At 35.6% G+C, this 19,704-nt stretch overlaps 1 protein-coding gene across 1 annotated transcript in view; it reads right to left on the reverse strand.

The window, feature by feature from the left end:
• The window catches only part of LOC133520427 (short neuropeptide F), a 108,998-nt gene that overhangs the window by 51,108 nt on the left and 38,186 nt on the right, over positions 1–19,704 (reverse strand). The window contains exon 2 of the mRNA XM_061854826.1: positions 12,776–12,802. Within this exon, the coding sequence (XP_061710810.1) occupies positions 12,776–12,802 (27 nt within the window). The remainder of the gene's footprint in view (positions 1–12,775; positions 12,803–19,704) is intronic.

Genomic DNA, 19,704 nt, shown 5'->3' on the forward strand with positions numbered 1-19,704 from the left:
AATAAACGTGTAGCGCTGGTGGCTTAGCGGTAAGAGCGCTTTCAATCCGGAGGTTGCGGGTTCAAACCTCGGCTTGTGCCAATGAGTTTTTTGGAACTTATGTACGACATGTCATTTGATATTTACCAGTCGCTTTTCGGTGAAGGAAAACATCGTGAGGAAACCGGACTAATCCCAATAAGGCCTAGTTTACCCTCTGGGTTGCAGGTCAGATGGCAGTCGCTTTCGTAAAAACTAGTGCCTACGCCAATTCTGGGGATTAGTTGTCAAGCGGACCCCAGGCTCCCATGAGCCGTGGCAAAATGCTGGGACAACGCGAGGAAGAAGAGAGAAAAGAACGTAATAAACTTGTAATGGTGAACTAAATACAAAATAAAGTTTTTAGACATCCAAACCCTTCAGTGTGGACGTATACGTATGGATTACGGTCAGATATTTTGAAAAAGTTGAAAAAGTAAAAAGCACTAGTTCACAAAGACAACTTTGCGAACGCTATACAGCTATGTAAAGACCACTTTTTGAGCAAATATATTTAGTTTTACAACACATATGATGCTACTTTACCGCACTAGTGCGATAATTTAGCACATATCGTAACTATGTCGAAAATTTAAAGGGCTATAGCCATATGTACTGTAAAACGTTGTAGGATACATGTGCGAATAGGTAATTGGTTGTGTTGATTTAAATGACTCCCTTCGGTCATGTTTTAATTTATCGCCACCCGTTACGGAAACCATTTTACGCACTTGTATCGTAATGTGCTATTATTTCATAATGCTTGCAAAAAATGCCTGAATGAAAATGAGTCAAGTCATGATACTCATATTATCAGCAAGTAATATAAATCGTATTTTGATCTAATTAAACATCTTTTACACCGACCCGAGCTTATCTTGACTTCTAGAACCCGCGACCTCATACCAAGCCAGATTGTTGTTTAATTGTTTCAGGCATGGGTCGAGTATTTGCTGAGCTCCCAAATGAAAGATAAATGAAGAAATACGTTAACTCCTTTATCTGATCATAAATTTTGCGAGACCTTCATCAATCAACGGTTAACTTTAACGTTTTATCGCAAACGTTTTCTTAAGTAACATAACGTTAATTACGTTTTAAGACAAAGTGCGATATCGCGTTTACATACAAACGTAATATTCATTTTCCTCTTTAGATATTAACATAATTGAAAATATTTTCACGCAATTGTTGTATTATTTTAGAATGTTTTATTATTATAAGAGTTAGGAGCATTTAAAAATTGGTTTTGCTTCTAATATTTTCAATTTTCAAAAAAATTAAAAATGTCATACGTAGGGGTATAGCTATGGTTAATATACATCAAATTATGTATAAGTATTTTTTATAATGTCATTGACATTTTTTTTCTGTTTTTGTTTAATGTTTGTTACATAACTCCGCCGTCATTTCTGAACCGATTTTCAAAATATGTTTTTTTATGGAATTTATATATATATACTGGATATTGATCCAGAGAGGAAAACGGGGACTATATTTGTATGGAGAAGCAGCAGCCCTTTCCTCTTAACACTGAAACAGCAATCGGCCTTTATCAAATTACCGTTAGTCATATTTGCCATTTCAACTCCGTGTATAATTTCGTAGCGTGTGAATTTATTACAAACGCCGAGGTTTAAATTAATGTACCTACTGATGAATGGCAACGCTGAGTCCGCCTGTGCCTTATTCAGAAGCTAAAACTCAGTACTAACGAATACCAATTCATTATACACACAGTGCATCTTCCTTGCTCAAATGTAGCTGTGTTTTAGAGCAAAAGAGCACACGTAACGAATTCTTTTTTATTATAAAATGCATATTTGAAAATAAGGTCGTGAAGACTGAAATGTATAAACATATTTCTCGCTACCAAATTGAAATATGATTTAATAGATTTATTCTGAGTAATTTTGTTATAAATTTGATGCTAATTTCTTCAGGCAGGGGCCTAATGTGTGTGTGATATAGAGTCTACCTAGGCACGTTAAAAAACCGAGAATATACTGACCTACCTAAACCGGAATTCCAGTTTGAGATACGTTCGAATATATTCACTAGAGTGTTTTGTAAAGATAACGTTTGATATTTTTCCAGTACCTTTTCAATGATTAAAAACTTTGAGGAATCTAGTATTTTCTTGGGCGGTCAGATGGCGCTTGCTTGCGAAAAAAATGTGTAGTATAATATGTATGCCATGAGGTAACCAAGTGAATACCGAACTTCCTTTGGATGGTATTAGTATAAGTTATAAGATACAGTTATTGGTCGCATAAGAATGACTATAGTGAAGTACTCCATCCGATTGCTGCTGTAGACCGCCTCTATTTTGCGACAATCGTCGCGACTTAGTGCATTTTCTCGCCAGATGCTAAAAAAGCGTACAGGTCGTCCGGCCATCTGATTCTTTAATTTCTTATATTTTTTTGCGTAAAACATTTTTAATAATATGTTTAAACTCTGCTACTATGACTAGTCTACTGGTGTCCCCTTCCATGTTTGTTTATGACCGTGACTGTACGCCATGGCTCTGTATCCTTGTGACCACAATTCTGCGGTGCGTGGATTAAATTTTCGTAACAAAATTACAACAACACGCCCGTTTGTTGTGTGTATGTGAGAATAATGAGGACATACCCTATGTACATTAATAACGACGCCCTTCCCGCAGTTAAGCCGACGCTTATTATTTAATTCAAACGTCGGGTGTTTTCCGCGCCTACTGTTATAATTATACAATTCTTTGTATTTATTTGCTGAAGTAATGATGAGTTGAAAACCGCTCTTCTTTAATTTTACATGATTCAAAGACGCCTTTACTACTGCTTCAATTCTATAGTGCATAACTATTTCGACTTGCGTCAATGTACCTGCGACACAGCAACGCAAACCATGGCACATCTAATGGCGTGCCCCGCAATCCCGCATCACTGCTCGGAGCTGGATCTGAGGGACGCAACAGCCGGGGCTGTCAACACTGCTGCATATTGGGCTTCCATCGTATAAAAAAAGGAACCTCGACACGAAAAGAAGAAGATTTCGACTTCCGTCAATGGGACGTTGCAAGAAGTAGATTGCTCAAAAACTCTTCTTAATTTAAATGATTGGAAATTGCGGAATCCATAGACAATAAACATAGTGTTTGTTAAACGCCTCAGCTTACCTCGTGAGGTATATATGTAAGTTTTACTGAACGACTTTTAGTATAAAGTCAATACCGAAATTGTAGAAGTAAAATAGAAAACTTGGAATTATTTGGTCTTCACAGAATATCAGTGCTTCTCCCTATAAGGGTGAAAAGTGTTACACTGAGCCCTTTTCTTTTGCTGCGACGCACACATATTTTTTTACATGTATGTATGTAATTTTTGTATATATTGTGGCAAACAAATACAGTTTATACACTTTATACAGGTATATCTATCTATCTAAAACTCAACATGACCACACGTCACCATTCAAACCATTAAATACAAACTACAATCAGCCGAATGAAACTGCTGCACTATCTCTCTCACTCTCTCTTTTTCTCTCTCTCTGCACTCTGGTACTTAGAAAAATTGGACTAATTGGTGACTAGTCTTATCCATTTAACACCGACGTCGGTATCGCGCATAAAGCAGTTTCTAGAGGTGATTTAGGGCAGTGATTCAAACAGAATGAGGGTTCTGTTAATGTAATTTTCAGTCTCGTTCAGGACGAATTTATGTAATGACCGGAGGTCGAGAGTCAAGGCTTTGTGACCTGACGTAAGCGGATTCACGCTGTTACGAATACGAGTAGACCGATGTTATTGTTTATTACTTCCTTTTAATACATTAACGTAACCTTTTGTAGCTCTTGAGTAGAAAATGATATGTAACTCAACAGGCACCTCCGGACCAAACGATGAACCGTTTAATGCAATAAATAGCCAAAGCTTTGAATAGGCAATTAAAGGTACCCATTTGTGAGTAAGTACCAAGCTGTTACTTGAAATTTCAATAAAACACGAAGTACTTTTCTTCTGGGAACTGTTTTTAAATAGAATAATAAAAAGGGTACTTAAGAAATTTTAATAAGTAAGTGTCTTTAATCTTTGTAATTAATCCCTTATTTTTAGTCTTCCAAATAAAATTTATTATACAAGCTTTATATTTCATGGTCATCGACATTTACGCGAACCACGAAAACTGCTTTCAAATTACGGGGTGGCCTCCAAAAATATGTTGACAAATATTTTCTATGAATATTTTTCTTACTTATATGTTTTTTTACAAAATGTCATTATCAAAATTAAAACTATGATCATTTAGACTTAAAAGACAACTTGGACGTTGAACGAAGGTCGCTGGTCGTTCGATGCAATATGTTGCACAGAAAACTTAAGATTCTCTTTAAAGCCTTCTGTGTATCTTTCTTTCTACTCGTGCAGCCTGTGGGTCAATTATACGCAAAGAGCGTACAGCAAATAATGCGTTCCGGGTGCTGATGGGGTTGCCGCGACACTGTGGGCCCGATTCGAAGAATGAGATACGATAACGATAAGTTCTGGTTCAGATATGTTCTCATTTAGATATCGTTCGTATGTCGCATAATTGACAGAAGCAGTTAATGTTAGAAGTGTGTTAATATTAAAAGATACTTTGAGTCGCCTGATAAAAGCCTCACGGCCCTATTCGAAGAATGAGATACGATAACGATAAGTACTCATTTAGTTATCGTTTGTATGTCGTATAATTGACAGAAGCAGCTCGATTCGGGCAACCTATATCACTTTGACGTTAGAAATATCGTAGATAGATCTTATGGAATCATATCGGAATCGAAAAATACCTTAATTTTGACATGTCGTTGCGTTATCGATCTTTCCAAGATCTTAAACGTGGCTTAATCATTCTTCGAATCGGGCCGTGTAGCAGGTCTGGCATGTTGCCGAAGAGAGGCCAAACGGCTTTGCGGCCGTCATTAGGAAAAGGTGTGCCTCGCTCATGTCCCGTGTGCGCGGCAGTCCCAATCGCATCTTGAGCGTGCTTGCTAACCGCTGGGACAACCCAATGTTAGCCCGGTGGACGTCCATGCATGTTGTCACACACTGCTGACTGTATGTTGTGCTCATTACTTTTATTTATATAGTTTTGATATTATACATGAAACATTAGTTTAGATTATCAACAACATGCCGCAATAAATAAGAACGTCGATATATTTTTGGGTCACCTGTACCGACACATTCAACTATGTGGAATGTTCTCGCGCGAGGACATTCCCCATACAAAACGGAGAACATTCTCGAGAACGGCACAACTATAATTATAACCTTCATCCTTTAAAAAAATTACTGTGATTATTTTTCTGTGTACATAATTTTCTTCTTTCTCATCCCAATTCTTTTCCTTTTCATTATCACTTTATCGAATCATCGCTCAACGAGTTTTTCTTTAAGACGAAAATGGAGGACCCGCGCGGAATCGCCTTTTTATACAAACGTAGTCCTCATTTTCCTCTCTGGATATTAACATTAGTGAAAATATTTTTCACGTCAGCAGCTCGAACAAGGGTAATTTGCTGCTTAAAAACAGTGAGCAAAATCGCATTTTGCTCACCGAGTGAGACAAAATAACATTCAAGTGACCTTTAGATTCGAACGTCATTTATTTTCAACGTGCGGGGCCTAATACAAGTTCGAAATATTTGGATTCTATTGTCTTTGTCCCTTTCACGTCATTAGCAAAAAGAAAGAGACAAAAAGTGCATACGTAATTAAACGGTATATTGACGGTTTATAATAGACCTCCGAAATAAGTCAGACCGCATCGTTCCAAAACACCCTACGAGTCTTCATTCGTAATAATTAATTAATGAAATAAAAGTTTAAAATTTAATAAAAACACCATATTTTGCGTATTTTATTATACAATCAAAACAATGAACTTATACAAATTTACGCAATTGTTACGCAGTAAATAATTATACTTAACTAATTTTAACGATCTCTACTATAGTTGACAAATAGTAGTATCCGCAATTCGGACCGTATCTTACAAAGTTTTTTTTACAAAAAAAGTTCTCGATTGAACTGTCAATTGATGTTCGTTACTTAATTCATTATTTTCGTCTTAATTTATTGAAATTTCTTTCGTTTAGTTTTATTACGGTAATTAAAGTTAATTGTTAGAATACCTTCAGAAAACATGAGTGAAATAGTGATCCGTGCGTCTGGATTACATTTTTTCAGGTTGTATTTTTTGATGGCTGACTGACGTGAAAAATTTTGTGTACTACACGAGATCAAAGTTATTTACATCTCGTGCGCTTTTGAGTCCCTTACTACGCTCAAGATTCTAAATTTGATCTATTATAGAATCTTTCGCTTGCACGGGACTCAAAACAAGCACTCGAAGAAATATCAAACTTTGCTCTCTTGTTGTATAAATGACTATTGACACAATTTGTTTTAAATCGAACACAGCTATGATCCTACGTTTGATTCATTTGTTCGATTGAAATTTTCAGTTATTAAAAGAGATAAAAGCATTTAATTTTTTTTTTTACTAAAACTGTTTCTTGCTCCTTATTCTTACGTTAATCGAAAAATCTAAATAAATCAAACGTAGGAGCATAGCTATTGTGAATCTATATCAAATTATGTAAAAATATTTTCCATAATGTCAACATCCAGAGAAGAAAAGGCAATAAGACGCAGCAAACTAAAAGGTAACTAGAATAATAATAAAACTGATCAATTAAAAAATACTTCGTAGAATTATCACAAGAACAAATTCTTACGAAAATAAATGTGCGTCCAAAATCCGTACACCACATAGGTTCTTAACATAATTACGTCACTCGCATTTACGAGGAGAATAAAAGAAACAATATGATCGAAAGTAATAAAGGTAATAAAGCGCACGTGGTCATAAAATCCGGAGGTGACGGCAATTTGCGTCGGCTAATCAAAGAGCTCTCACGCAGAGACCGTGACGACACGGGCTAAATACTTAGGGCGTATTTACAATAAGTCGTCTGACGGCCCGATTCGAAGAAAGATTAAGACACGTTTAAGATTTTGGAAAGATGTTTAAAAGATCGATAACTAAATGACATGTCAAAATTTACATTTATTTCGATTCCACTGTGATCCCAATAAGATCTAACATCTACGATATTTCTAACATCAAAGTGACATTGATTGCCCGAATCGAGCTGCTTCTGTCAGTTATACGACATACAAACGATAACTAAATGAGAATTTATCGTTATCGTATCTCAGTATTCGAATAGGGCCGTGAGGCTTTTATCAGGCGACTCAAAGTATCTTCTAATATTAACACATTCACCGCTGAGCTACGGTAGTAGCGCTACGTTTTTAGCGCTGAATTGGTTAACCGGAAAAATAAACTCGCTATTATCTGCATAAAAATGGTTTCCTATGTCGACACAGAGCCGAAACCAACACGTAGAGTCCCTGTTGACACTTAAATGAAATGTAAAGGATATACTGAGCGGATGCTGTTCTTGCCAATATCATGGGACGCACGCAGAAGCAGCAATCGCCAGGGTGTAAGGACTACTGAGAGTTGATGGAATCAAAAATGAACTAGGATACCGGGTGAAAATGATGGACTAAATACCAACTGGGCTGTGGGGTAAAAAACCGGACTCCTGCCTAATAAAACTGCATATAATTTTATGCATAGAAATGTTTATTTTTATAAAAGAAAACGCGAGGACAGGGGTCAAAGTTTTCAGTGGTAAAATGCCTATTGGCGGCACGAGTGAGGCAAAAATGGATGCGTAGCTTCCAGTAAAGATTCTAGTCAAAAACTAGTTAAAACATGCAGATCCGACTTCCACGCTGATAGCTACTGTCACTGGCACGTAGGCCTGTTTTTTGAAAAGCGGCGATCATCGGTCTAATAGAAGGCTATGATGTAACATAATAATGTTATTCAAGGTGATCGAGACAATCATAAAATTTGAATATAAATAAAATAAATGAGTACCTAAGCACCGCACTTGATTACACGGAACATTTATGAGCAAATTTTTACTCCTTAACTTAAAAATATCTAAAGATATCTCGTCGAAATTTAGCGTAGGTATTTATGCACTTATGGCGTTATTCATAAGCGCGTTACGCCTGAATTAGCTATGAATCGTTTGTCTTTATCTGTTAGTTTGACTTAAGTATTTGTAAAAAAGGGATAAAACATAATTTAACTAAATCAGGCCCGAATTTTTTTATGAATAAGGGGGTTAGAATTTTAAAAGAGTTTTAGATTTGGGTATTTTCATATATAAAAATATGTTAATCGGGAAATGGGAAACAAAATATTTTTCTGCCCTCCGGGCGCAAAGCGTAAACTTTGCTCCCGCTGCGCTTAAGGGAAGTTGCCGCTTTCCGCCTCCGTCGAGCAAAAAAATTGTATGCACACCACGGGAGGAATCGTAGGACATTCCATCCCGCGTGTTTGCCAATTTTGTCAATTTTACACGCGGCACGCATGTCCTCCTTTTCCTCCCTTGCGACACAACTATTGCTATTTGGAAACCCTATTACATAATAGGTACGATATTGCAATATCCTCCCTTCTCTCCACGGTCTCAAAATCCCAGTAAGATGTTCAAAGTCTGTGCACTATTTGGCCCGATTCCCAGGGTAATTCAACAACGTGCTAGGATTCGTAGAAATCGAATTTAGAGTGTTTGCTTGAAGAATTCGTACATTTCACTTTAAGGCACATTATTTGGGTAGCTTTTCACTTCTGGTACTAGACAGTTTACCAATCTTGTAGATATAATTTCAATAAAAAGAGAACAACAAAGTTTATAAATTATACTCGCTCTACTATTGTGGTTACCGTCGTTGCATTGTGGTCTTAAATTATCATTTGCTTTAGTAGCTTTGCTTACACAACACTTCGGTATTAAACAAAAATTCTCGTACAGTAAGAAATTATTTGCGAAAAAGTAAAATACATTAAAGAAATATAAATATGCAGGCAAAGTACCTTATCAAGTAGGTACCTATTTAGCGTAGATGTCAAAATCTGTCAAGCGTTTTGTCTAAGAAGTCTCCTTATTTTTAGTCGTGTAAAACAGTTTAATTCGCGCAATATTTGTTACACAATTTTCAGTCAAATCTTCAATCATCCGCATGTGTTTCAATTACATTGCTTAAATTCCTAATCATCCTGAATTGACAATTTATATTTCAAATTAAAGCGAAGTAAATAAACCCGAGTAACGACAGCTCATGAATGACATGAGTACTTGGAACACAATGGCGCAGAAAGAGTGAAGAGGAGTGAAGTACTAGCTATTAACTTGCTTGCTCAAGGTACGTTACGGATTGTACACAAATCCTACTTAACGTACATCTGAGAGCTTACACAATAAGGTCGGTAAATGTGTTATCAGCCCGATTCGAACTTTAAGGTACGTCAAAAATTTCCTAAAGATACGATATGGATTGGATATGTCAGAACGAGTATATACGTGGGAACTTTAAAGTCGCACCAATCACCGAAAAACTCACCGAAAATCGTCTTAAGTGGTACGGCCACGTGAACAGGCGTGGTGATGATCATGTCATCAGGGTCGCATTAAAAATTCCGGAACGTAAGAGAGGCCCGTCCGTTGACCTAGTGGTCAAACATAGAAAGAGACCGCAATCGGTCCCAGATGTCAAAAGAGACAACCCAAAACAGAGTAACTTGGCGCAGAAGAGTGAGGAGACCCGACCCCAAATAAAGGGAATAGGGAAAGAAAAAGAAGGAGATGGATTGGATATGTCACTGTCAAAAGAGCTGTTTTTGTTTGAAGAAACGTCACTTTTGACACTGATATATCTAATCCATATCTTTAGCAAATGTTTGATATATATTTAAGTTCGAATGTAAGTACCTGCCTATGCTATGAAAATTATTTGGTTTAAAACCTTTTTTTTATCGCAATCTAACGTAAATTTTATGTGTATGTAGATATTTTTGTGGGAGGGCCTAACTATAATTTTGTAGTAGTAGAAAAATACCTAGGCCGACTATACTTATGAAATCGATACTGTTTTACTTTAGGTACGTACTTCAATTCATAGTTAACTAAATAAAATTGATGTAACTGATCTCGTTATAACATTACAGATCATGTACTACACGATCGTACACGAAGTGTCCCAACATATGTATGTACCCGCGTTACTAGCTGCGTATGTTAGAGAACTGGCTGTACATACATAGATACGGGACATGACTAAGTTTATAATCTGTATCTGCATTTCGCCATAAGCCAAAACCATATTAAAAACCATATTAATATTGGATTGTAAGAAAACTTAAATTTAAATTATTCTATGTAGTTAATTTCATTAAATTTTCAGGAATTTTTTACCGTAATACCTTTAGCCTCATTTCAATTTCAAACCCTAGGGGACTAGCAAATATATTTAGCTATTCGGACTGATGACCAGAAAACAACTGAACCGTGATCAGATCACACAGGTACTTATACTTGAAAACATTTATCATAATAACCTACTTGTTGTATTAAGAGTACTTTTGTACAAATATTTTTTTTGGGAAAGAATCTTTCAATATTGTTTAGGGTTAACCAAACAACAAACATAAAAGTATTTTGTCTCCGGGGCATTGAAAGGTTATTGACAGTAAACAACCATATGGATATGGGAGTTATTACACGTATAACTTTACAAATCATACAAACAATAAGCAATTTGAGAGAAAAAATATTCTGGCGTTTTTTTATCTCATATTTAGAAGTCATGCAACATTTTTTACATACATCTACAAATTGTTTGTCTTAACCTAAATAAAGAACAGTTTATTTGTACTAAATCTGTCTATGGTTTCTGATACTCCACAATTCCTGGTAGATTGAGACAGCTTTCAAGCTTTCACTGCTACCAATCTCAATGGAAAAATATCGAACATTGGCAAAAGAGCGGTTTTCATTTCCTTCGCTAAATCGAACGGGAGCATTTCGGATTTATCATCTTTTATGCAGTTTTTAATAATGTTATGTGCAGTATGAGACGTGGCGTTGAACGAGGTGGAGTGCTTAGTGGATCTATATTTTTCAGTTTGTGTAGCAAACTCTGACGTTGCTAAACATCGCCTAGGAGTTTTTTATGAATATCACGATACAATGAGCGGCGTTGCCCGACCGCAGTCAATTTGATGTAACAGATATGTCCTAACATATATCTTTGATTATTAAAAAAAATCCTGTCGTTCTTCTTGTCATTACCGTTACCAATTTAGCTTTGCCGTATGATACACCTACTACAACTACACTCGGAGACATCGACTAACTTAAGCAAGACCAACATTTGCGTGATAACGCGGACATAGAACGTGAGCGCAGGGCATTAGTTGCCAATATGACCGCCCGCAAGTTCAGCAGGTGTACAGCGCAAGTGTTTTTTTAACACTTTTTCAAGCATACAGTATTCTTCGCTGTACGCCTGCAGCCTGTGGTCAATACACGCAGCGTACATTGAATGCCATGCGTGTACAGTACAACGACGCCTTGAAGTTACTGTGTGCTTAGCCAACGTGCCAATCGTTCTCCAATCTCTCTCTATCACTCTTCCATATTAGTGCGTCAGTGACAGTTGTGTTTCGTTCGCTACGGAGCGTTAACGATTGGCACGTTGGCTACGCGCCCTATTGCGGCTGCCGCGATATTTCACCATGTCGAGCATGTTCGCCGACGCGCATGTGAACGACCTCTATGTTGGCCACCAGTTTTCTAGCCGTAGTGGCAGGGAGATGGGTTAGGTAGTGCACTAGTTAGGTACTAATATAGAAATTTAAGTCTTATTGCTACTAACAACTATGAATTGAACCCTCTGAAATATATATATATATATATATATATATATTATATATATAAACCGGGTGTTTCCTATCATAGGGCTTTAAATGCAGGGCTCGATTCTACTCATCCTATGGTGAGATACATATTGTATTATAAATTTTACACATAAAACGCTTATTTCAGATCTTCCTTTAAAATCTAAGCAATCTCATCCTGAATTAGGATTCATAACATAATCAATCAAACGTCATACGCCGCTTGCTGTCCCTTGTCAATAGTAATGAACGCAGCTCGATTACAGGCGCTGTTTATAAAAAGATATTGAACGAAATTGAAGTTTTAGAAAAAATGTTGTAATACCATGTCAAAATACATGTCTTTCAGGTTATTGACATCCACCCCGAATACATATGATTTAATTTAATTAAGCATAAAATTACAGTCCGAACCTGCCTCTAGTCAAAGTCCTGGCAACTTAGAGCAGCATGTTCATAGCCATACGCATTTAATTATAATAACTAAATTCATCATTTTACATAAAGCTGTGGCAGCACAGGAGTCCCCTAGTCATTGACGCGGAAAATGAATGTAAAATCGAGATTTCCGATTTAATTCACCAGGTAGCCGATCCTACAACAAACAGTCAGTCAAATGTATCTCCCACAGGTGTAGCGACATATCTCTTTTTGATAAGTTATTAGAAAATGACTTCAAATGATACTTTTGAGAGCGAACTGTAGATACATAAGTGTCTCTGCAGTTTGTGTCATCCACGATGACGCGCAGATTTGTCAAATCTAACCTTTAATAACATGACATACGAGTCAAGGCACGCGTCGTCGTGAATGGCACAATCTATATTTGTAGAAGTATTCCAGGGTGGAAGATTATTTTTATGTATTCAATAAAAAGTAGGGGTATTTTATGTCACACTTACCTGACAGAGAAGGTTGCGGGAGGAAATCTGAAATCAAACAAACACAATTTAATAACTCAAATTCACAATATACACTTATTACTTTTAGTACTCATTGTTGGATTTGTATAGTAAAAAATTATATTTTATTGATAATAGTATTTTACCCTCTAATTTGTATAAGAAATTCTATATTATAACAAAGATTACTTTTTGTAGTTAGAAAAAAATCAATTAATATAATTCAGTAGTAGGTATAGTATCTTAGTTTATGTATTGTATCTTGAAACGAATATTTAATTTAATTTATGTTATCTGCCAGTTAATTTATTTGTTAATGAGCTATTCAATACCTTACTTGGATATTATGAAACAGGCTCTAAGAGTGCTTAGAATAGGTCCAGTTAAATAGTGTACACTTACCACGTTAGATTAGAAACATATTTAAATTAATTAAATCCATTGATCAATTTGAAATCATATAACCGGATACCGTGCAAAACTTTCTACACAAATTCAAATAATCACGCAAACATTTCTTCAACCACAAAATTCGACATTTCGATACAAATTTGTAAACTCGTGCGTCAAACAGAAAAGCTCTTGAGGTGAAAGTTTCGGGCGAAGTATTTACGTTACCTTCCTTTTGTTGAGAATGGAATTATGGAATTCTGTTATCAATTTTGATAATAAAGCTGAAATCCCTTGCGACTTACGAAGTTTGAAGCTGACCTTTGTAATGCCTACTCCAATGGCGATTTACATGTTATTTTAGGTTATTATTGAATAATTTTGTAAACGTAAAAAAATTATCACTTTACCAATTATACCTAATGTACTTAACATAAAAAATAATGATATATTAAGTATGTAAAGTTTTTGTTTCTAAAAGTGTGCCTATACGATTTACGGTAATGAGTAATAAGTACTTAGGCGTTGTTCCGGCATTTTGCCACGGCTCGTGGGAACCTGGGGTCCGCTTGACAACAGTGGACGTAATTAGGCAAAAGAATCCAATCCACAAAATTCTGTCAATAAAATTTGAAGTTTCTGCCAAAAGAAAAAGTCATTCAATTTTTAGAGGATGGATCTTTTTCGTTAAACCATGTCGAATACCGTCTGTTTTGATGACTGCGTTTGATGGAATGTCAAGTATTAAAATAGTCAATGATTGAGTGTGTTTGACTGCGATACAGTGAATTTTATTTCAATGATCCGGACAGCTGCTGCGTTAATGGATTGGTCCCTGGCTGATTCTGATGACAGCCCGTAAAGGACTGGCATCCTGAGAGGGACCGTCAGTCAGATTTGAACGGGAATGTGTCGCCGTCAACCTCGCTACATTCTTATAATTTATATTTCTATGGTTTGTATCGTTTTAGCCATCGTTCATCAAGTATCATTAATCTACGTGATCAAAAGATGTTTTACCGCTATGTAGTTGTAGTCCGATAAGTTTAGAGCGCAGTGAGAGACTCTACAGGCAAAATATGCAAATAACGAGAACATAGTTGTAGTAGTAGTCGTACGTCATCAAAATAACATGTGTTTTGTAAAAGTGTGAAAGTAATGAAGAGGGTAGAATAGCTTTTGTAATCTAACGAAATAACGGTAATATTTCTATGAAATTCCATTTCGGGAGAAAACGGTTTTTACTAACTAAATCTTAACAAATCACTTCGATTTTAATGTGGGTCGCTTCAGCATAATATATGCTAGGTATAAATGTTTCGGTTTTTTGAAAAAAAAAATTTTTGCCGAGTTTATCTAGCCTATAAACCGATTTGTTCAATGTGTTAAACATACTAAAAAATCATAGAGAATGGAAAATATTTAGAAGTCTTCTTCCTTCTTAATGTTTCAAAGTTAGTAGTTCACAGTTCATATAATTTAAATTTTCTAAAGCCAGGACTGCATGAACTGCTTTACTGATTGACTGAACTTATACGAAGAAAGCTAATTGATTGAATATGCAAAACAGAAAATAATAATCTCAGTGAAGGATGCGCAGCCGCGCCTGGCCTCTTGAACTTGGCGAATAAAGGCACAGATATAACACTAGCAGAAACACCACTTTCCAAAAAGACGCGTCATCGTATGTTCATTGAAGTGGTGTAAAATTGTCACATAATGGCACATCAGAGGAAGTAAGAGAAGAAGAATCAGGCCGCAAAAGAGAAGATGAAGAGATAAGTCGGGTGGTAGGAAGGATATAAGTATAAAGTCGCATACGACAAATACGAGTGGAAAAGGCTGGCCTTTGCCTAAAGGTATATATAAAAACCCGTTTTAGTGAAAACACGTTTTCCGTATTTAAAATTAGTTTTCTGTATCCCCTCAGTGATAACGCGTTTTTCCTAGGTAAAACTAGTTACAACGCAACAAAAACGGATTTCAGCGTTTTTAAAAATTCTGCTTTATTTATTTAAACTGTTTTAAAATTTTGGCTTTTGTACCGAGAAGAAATATGTTTTTGAGTGAGTTTTGGAATTAAAGTTAGTATAAATTAAAGTAATTTTTCGATACATGGAGTTGAGACTTTGTGAAACAAATGTCACGTATTTTCAACTGCTTTTGTTGGCTGCGTAAATTTCATGTAGAATTATACCAACCAATATAAAAATCAACGCAAAAGAGCCTTGGGCAACAGGTAGCAAATAATAAATAGGAATTCTAATATTCCCAATACAAAGGTAATAATAATAAACCTAAATTTTGTAGAGATATTGGTACAAAGTAGTTTAATTAAAGTCAGTCTAAAAAACAATTTCTAGAGAGACGCTCAAATTAAGGTTTAAATTACAGTTAATAACTACAATCAATCATTTCAACTGCAATGCGGTGTATGTACTAGATTATTTCAACGCAACAATGGAATTGTTGTAGTCTTACTTTTTTAGTATCTTTGCCAAACAAAACTTATCCAAGTCGACCGCATTCATAACAATGTTTTGAACTAAGTAAATTTTATTGGTAACTGTTCGTCACTAACTTTAATGTATTTCAGAATAAACTTAAGGTTCCTCGTCCCGCGAAATATCGTAAAACTAAGTTACTCTGAACCATTTTTTATATTAAATATGACACTTTATGAGCAGAAAAAAATATATAACAATCTACAGGGTTTTACTGGAAATCTATTTTAATTTAAATACGTGGAGAAGAAAAATCTTGAAGTCACCCCTATTTCTTTCAGTTGTATCATTAATACTATTGCAACTTTTATCGAAAATATATGAAATTTTACAATCTTTCTCACAAAACTATTCCTTAATTCCTAAAAAACTAAGCCTAAATCTCGCCTAGGTTCCTAGGCTAGTGTAAATAAATTCGATTTTGAAACGTGACGTACGCGTTTGCGTTTAGTCTCATTTTGTATTGGAATTAGAAAGAGCGCGCCAAGCGGGACGTTTTGGAAACTCAAAATCCTATACAAAATGACACTTAACGCAAACGCGTTCGTCACGTTTACACTGTACACTGTGTGTTTACAGGTATCTCGCTGCTATTTATAACTTTTCGTTAAATTCGCGGACGGCTGGACCGATTTGGCTAATTTTGATATTGGAATATTTCTAGGTCCAGGGACGGTTTGAACGGTGAAAAAATATGGAAAGAATGCGAGGAAAATAGTAAAAACAATAATTATATTTTCCCATACAAACTGTTCCTACGACGTTTTCAATACGATTTCTGCATGCTTGCCCTGATCAAGATTAAAATTGAAATCCAAGATGGCGAGCGTTTTATTTTCATGTTTGATCTAAAATTCGTTATAAAGGTCCTCTCGGATCCTCAGATATAGATTTTCATCTTGATCGGATGAAAAATTCTGAAATTCAAACCTGCGGATTTTTTTTTATTTTGATTTCAAATTCATAATAAAAGTCCTCTCAGATCCTCAGATATCGGTTTTCATCTTGATCAGAGCAAAATTTTAAAATCCCAAATGCCAGCTGTTTTTTTTCCGATTTTGGCCTATCACATTTACATTAATTTCTATCAGACATATTTCTGTGCCACTTATAAACTAAATATCACAAGTGCCCTATAAGATGAACGATACAATGTACTAATTGGTTCGGAGGCCTAAATGCCTTTAAACACGTGCGACCAACGAACAAATAACAAGCCTGTATATTAATACACTTTAAAATAAAATAATAAATTATCATACAAAAATATTGCATTTAAAACGTTCTATATCGCATGAAACCGTCTACTTCGAGTTGGTTTCCATTGTCATGTATTTTCAAGTGTCAACGCTACAGCCAATCACAGCGCCTTATTTTATAATGCACCAATCGTAGTTTGGGTGGTTTAAATTGACTAATCATGGTCAAACGAAGTTACGTCGAAGAAAACAAGATCCGAGTTGCAATTGGTCCGTTATGAGTACTGCGTGTTTTAATAGTGGGGCCACTTTTACGCTGATATTTTGTTTGACGTTAGTCTTCCATGTTTTTTTCGTTCGCTGGTGTAGGACAAGTCGTGTTGCTAGACGGACCTGTGCTGCCTTGCGCGCGCGAGCAAGCGAAATTCTATTTCAAACGCATAGTTCTGCCCGCTCGATCTTCTGCAGCGGGTGGTGTTGTGAGGGATATAAGCTAAGCCGACACTCGCGAGGACGTTGACTTCGGGTGCAGCCTGAGCATCGATTTTTTTGATTCTAAACTGAATTTAAGCATTAAAATCCTACATAGTTTTTGGATGTTTTTTCTGACAATCCTTTGGAAAGTTACACAAGAAAGTAGAATCTAGTTCATAAAGCTACAGCAAAGTGTACACACTTGTTCTTAAGTTCACCATCCATAATGTATAATGTATTACCCGTCCATACTTGCACACGCTACGAACTTCGTAGCAGCTGCTACGCCGTAGTATGGTGCCCCTTACTCATCAAGTGAGGACTTTCGATTAAGTATGCATAAAAAGTTTAATTTACGGCCCGATTCGAAGAATGAGATACGATAACGATAAGTTCTCATTTAGATATCGTTTGTAAGTCGTATAATAGACAGAAGCAGCTCGACTCGGGCAACCAATGTCACCTTGACGTTTGCAATATCGTAGACAGATCTTATTGGGATCACAGCGGAATCAAAATAAACGTCAATTTTGACATGTCGTTTAGTTATCGATCTTTTAAAGATCTTTCTAAGATCTTACACGTGTCTTAATCATTCTTCGAATCGGGCCGTTATACTTATAAATTGTGTAATGAAATGCCGCGCCATCTTTTGCACTCTTGAAAAAATCGATGCTAGAAATAATAATTTTGAGAGAAATAGATAATTCAGAGCGACATTCTAGATGACATAAAAATACTTAGTCATCAAAAGTTGACCGTCGACGTGTCAGAAAAATTGGACTATTGCGATAGCACAAACACATCAAATCCAACTTATACTCGTTCCCTTTATAAGTATCATGTTCTAATAATAAAAAACTACCCAGTATTTTTATTAATAGAATTGTTAGCTCAGAGTCTATATACCCGAATAGAGTCTGACCTAACAATTCTAATGAGAAACGAATGAATAATAGGGTTAGATAACACATTAAATCAAATACCGCAGTTGAGCGATCAAAGTTGTTCAAACACGGGGATATGTCAGCGATTATGCGAGCTCACACTCGTAAACGGACAAGTCCAAATTGGGATTAAGTTGGGATTCATGACGCTTCGTTACAGGAGTAGATCAGTGGTGGTAAGCGCGTGGTCCAATTTTATATATATATATATATATATATATATATATATATATATATATATATATATATATATATATATATATATATATATATATATATATATGGGGACACAAATCGACCTAACTGCAAACTAAGCAAAGCTTGTGCTATGGGTACTATGCGAGGAAATACATACATATAAATAAAAAAAATAAAAAAAAATAGATCAATATAAATAAATAATAATAATAATAAATATTAAAGGACATTATTACACACATTGACTAAGACCCACGATAAGCTCAATAAGGCTTGTGTTGAGGGTACTTAGACAGCGATATATATAATATATACATATTTATAAATACTTAAATACATAGAAAATATCCATGACTCCGTGTTTATCACACAAATGCCCCTACCGGAATTCGAACCCGGGGCCATCGGCTTCATATGCAGGGTCAGACCAGTCGTCAAAATGAATAAATTAATAAATAACATTGTTTTATATTGGAGAAATAAAAGAATCTTCCGTGAAATACGAACATCATAATATAACTAAATAAAAACTTTTTAATTTTTACTACAATGGACATATAGCCAAATTATTAATGAAAAACAACATATATTATAGTTGTCGGAGGTGTTTATATGATTCCCGTTTACAATTGTATTATTTCTTAAATCTCATATCATGTTATCAAATCATTATGTTCCACAATTGACCATTTGAGTCTGCGCAACACTTAAAGTAACTATCACAAGACTTACACTTGGAACTTTATTAAAATCATATGTATATTTCACACTTAGAACGACTACTAAACAAAATAAATAACGAAAATAAGCGGGGCAGTTATATGAAATTGCAATCATGTCCGCCAATGTGCAGGCAAGCTTCTTTGTGAAAAGAAGGTCGATGCTGTTTGACAAGAGCTTAACTATTGACTGGACCTGCTTTGATCAATATAGTGAGAGCTTGTGCATTGCCGTACATTTACATAGTTTATAATGTTTTTGACGACCGGTCTGGCCTAGTGGCCTAGTAATTGATAATCTAATAATTGATTGATTTGACGACTGGTTTAGCCTAGTGGGTAGTGACCCTGCCTACGAAGCCGATGGTCCCGGGTTTAAATCCTGTCAAGGGCATTTATTCGTGTGATGAGCATGAATATTTGTTCCTGAGTCATGGGTGTTTTCTATGTATTTAAGTATTTATAAATATTCATATATTATATATATCGTTCCCTAAG

This window comes from Cydia pomonella, chromosome 8 (assembly GCF_033807575.1).
Source record: "Cydia pomonella isolate Wapato2018A chromosome 8, ilCydPomo1, whole genome shotgun sequence".
Lineage (NCBI taxonomy): Eukaryota > Metazoa > Arthropoda > Insecta > Lepidoptera > Tortricidae > Cydia > Cydia pomonella.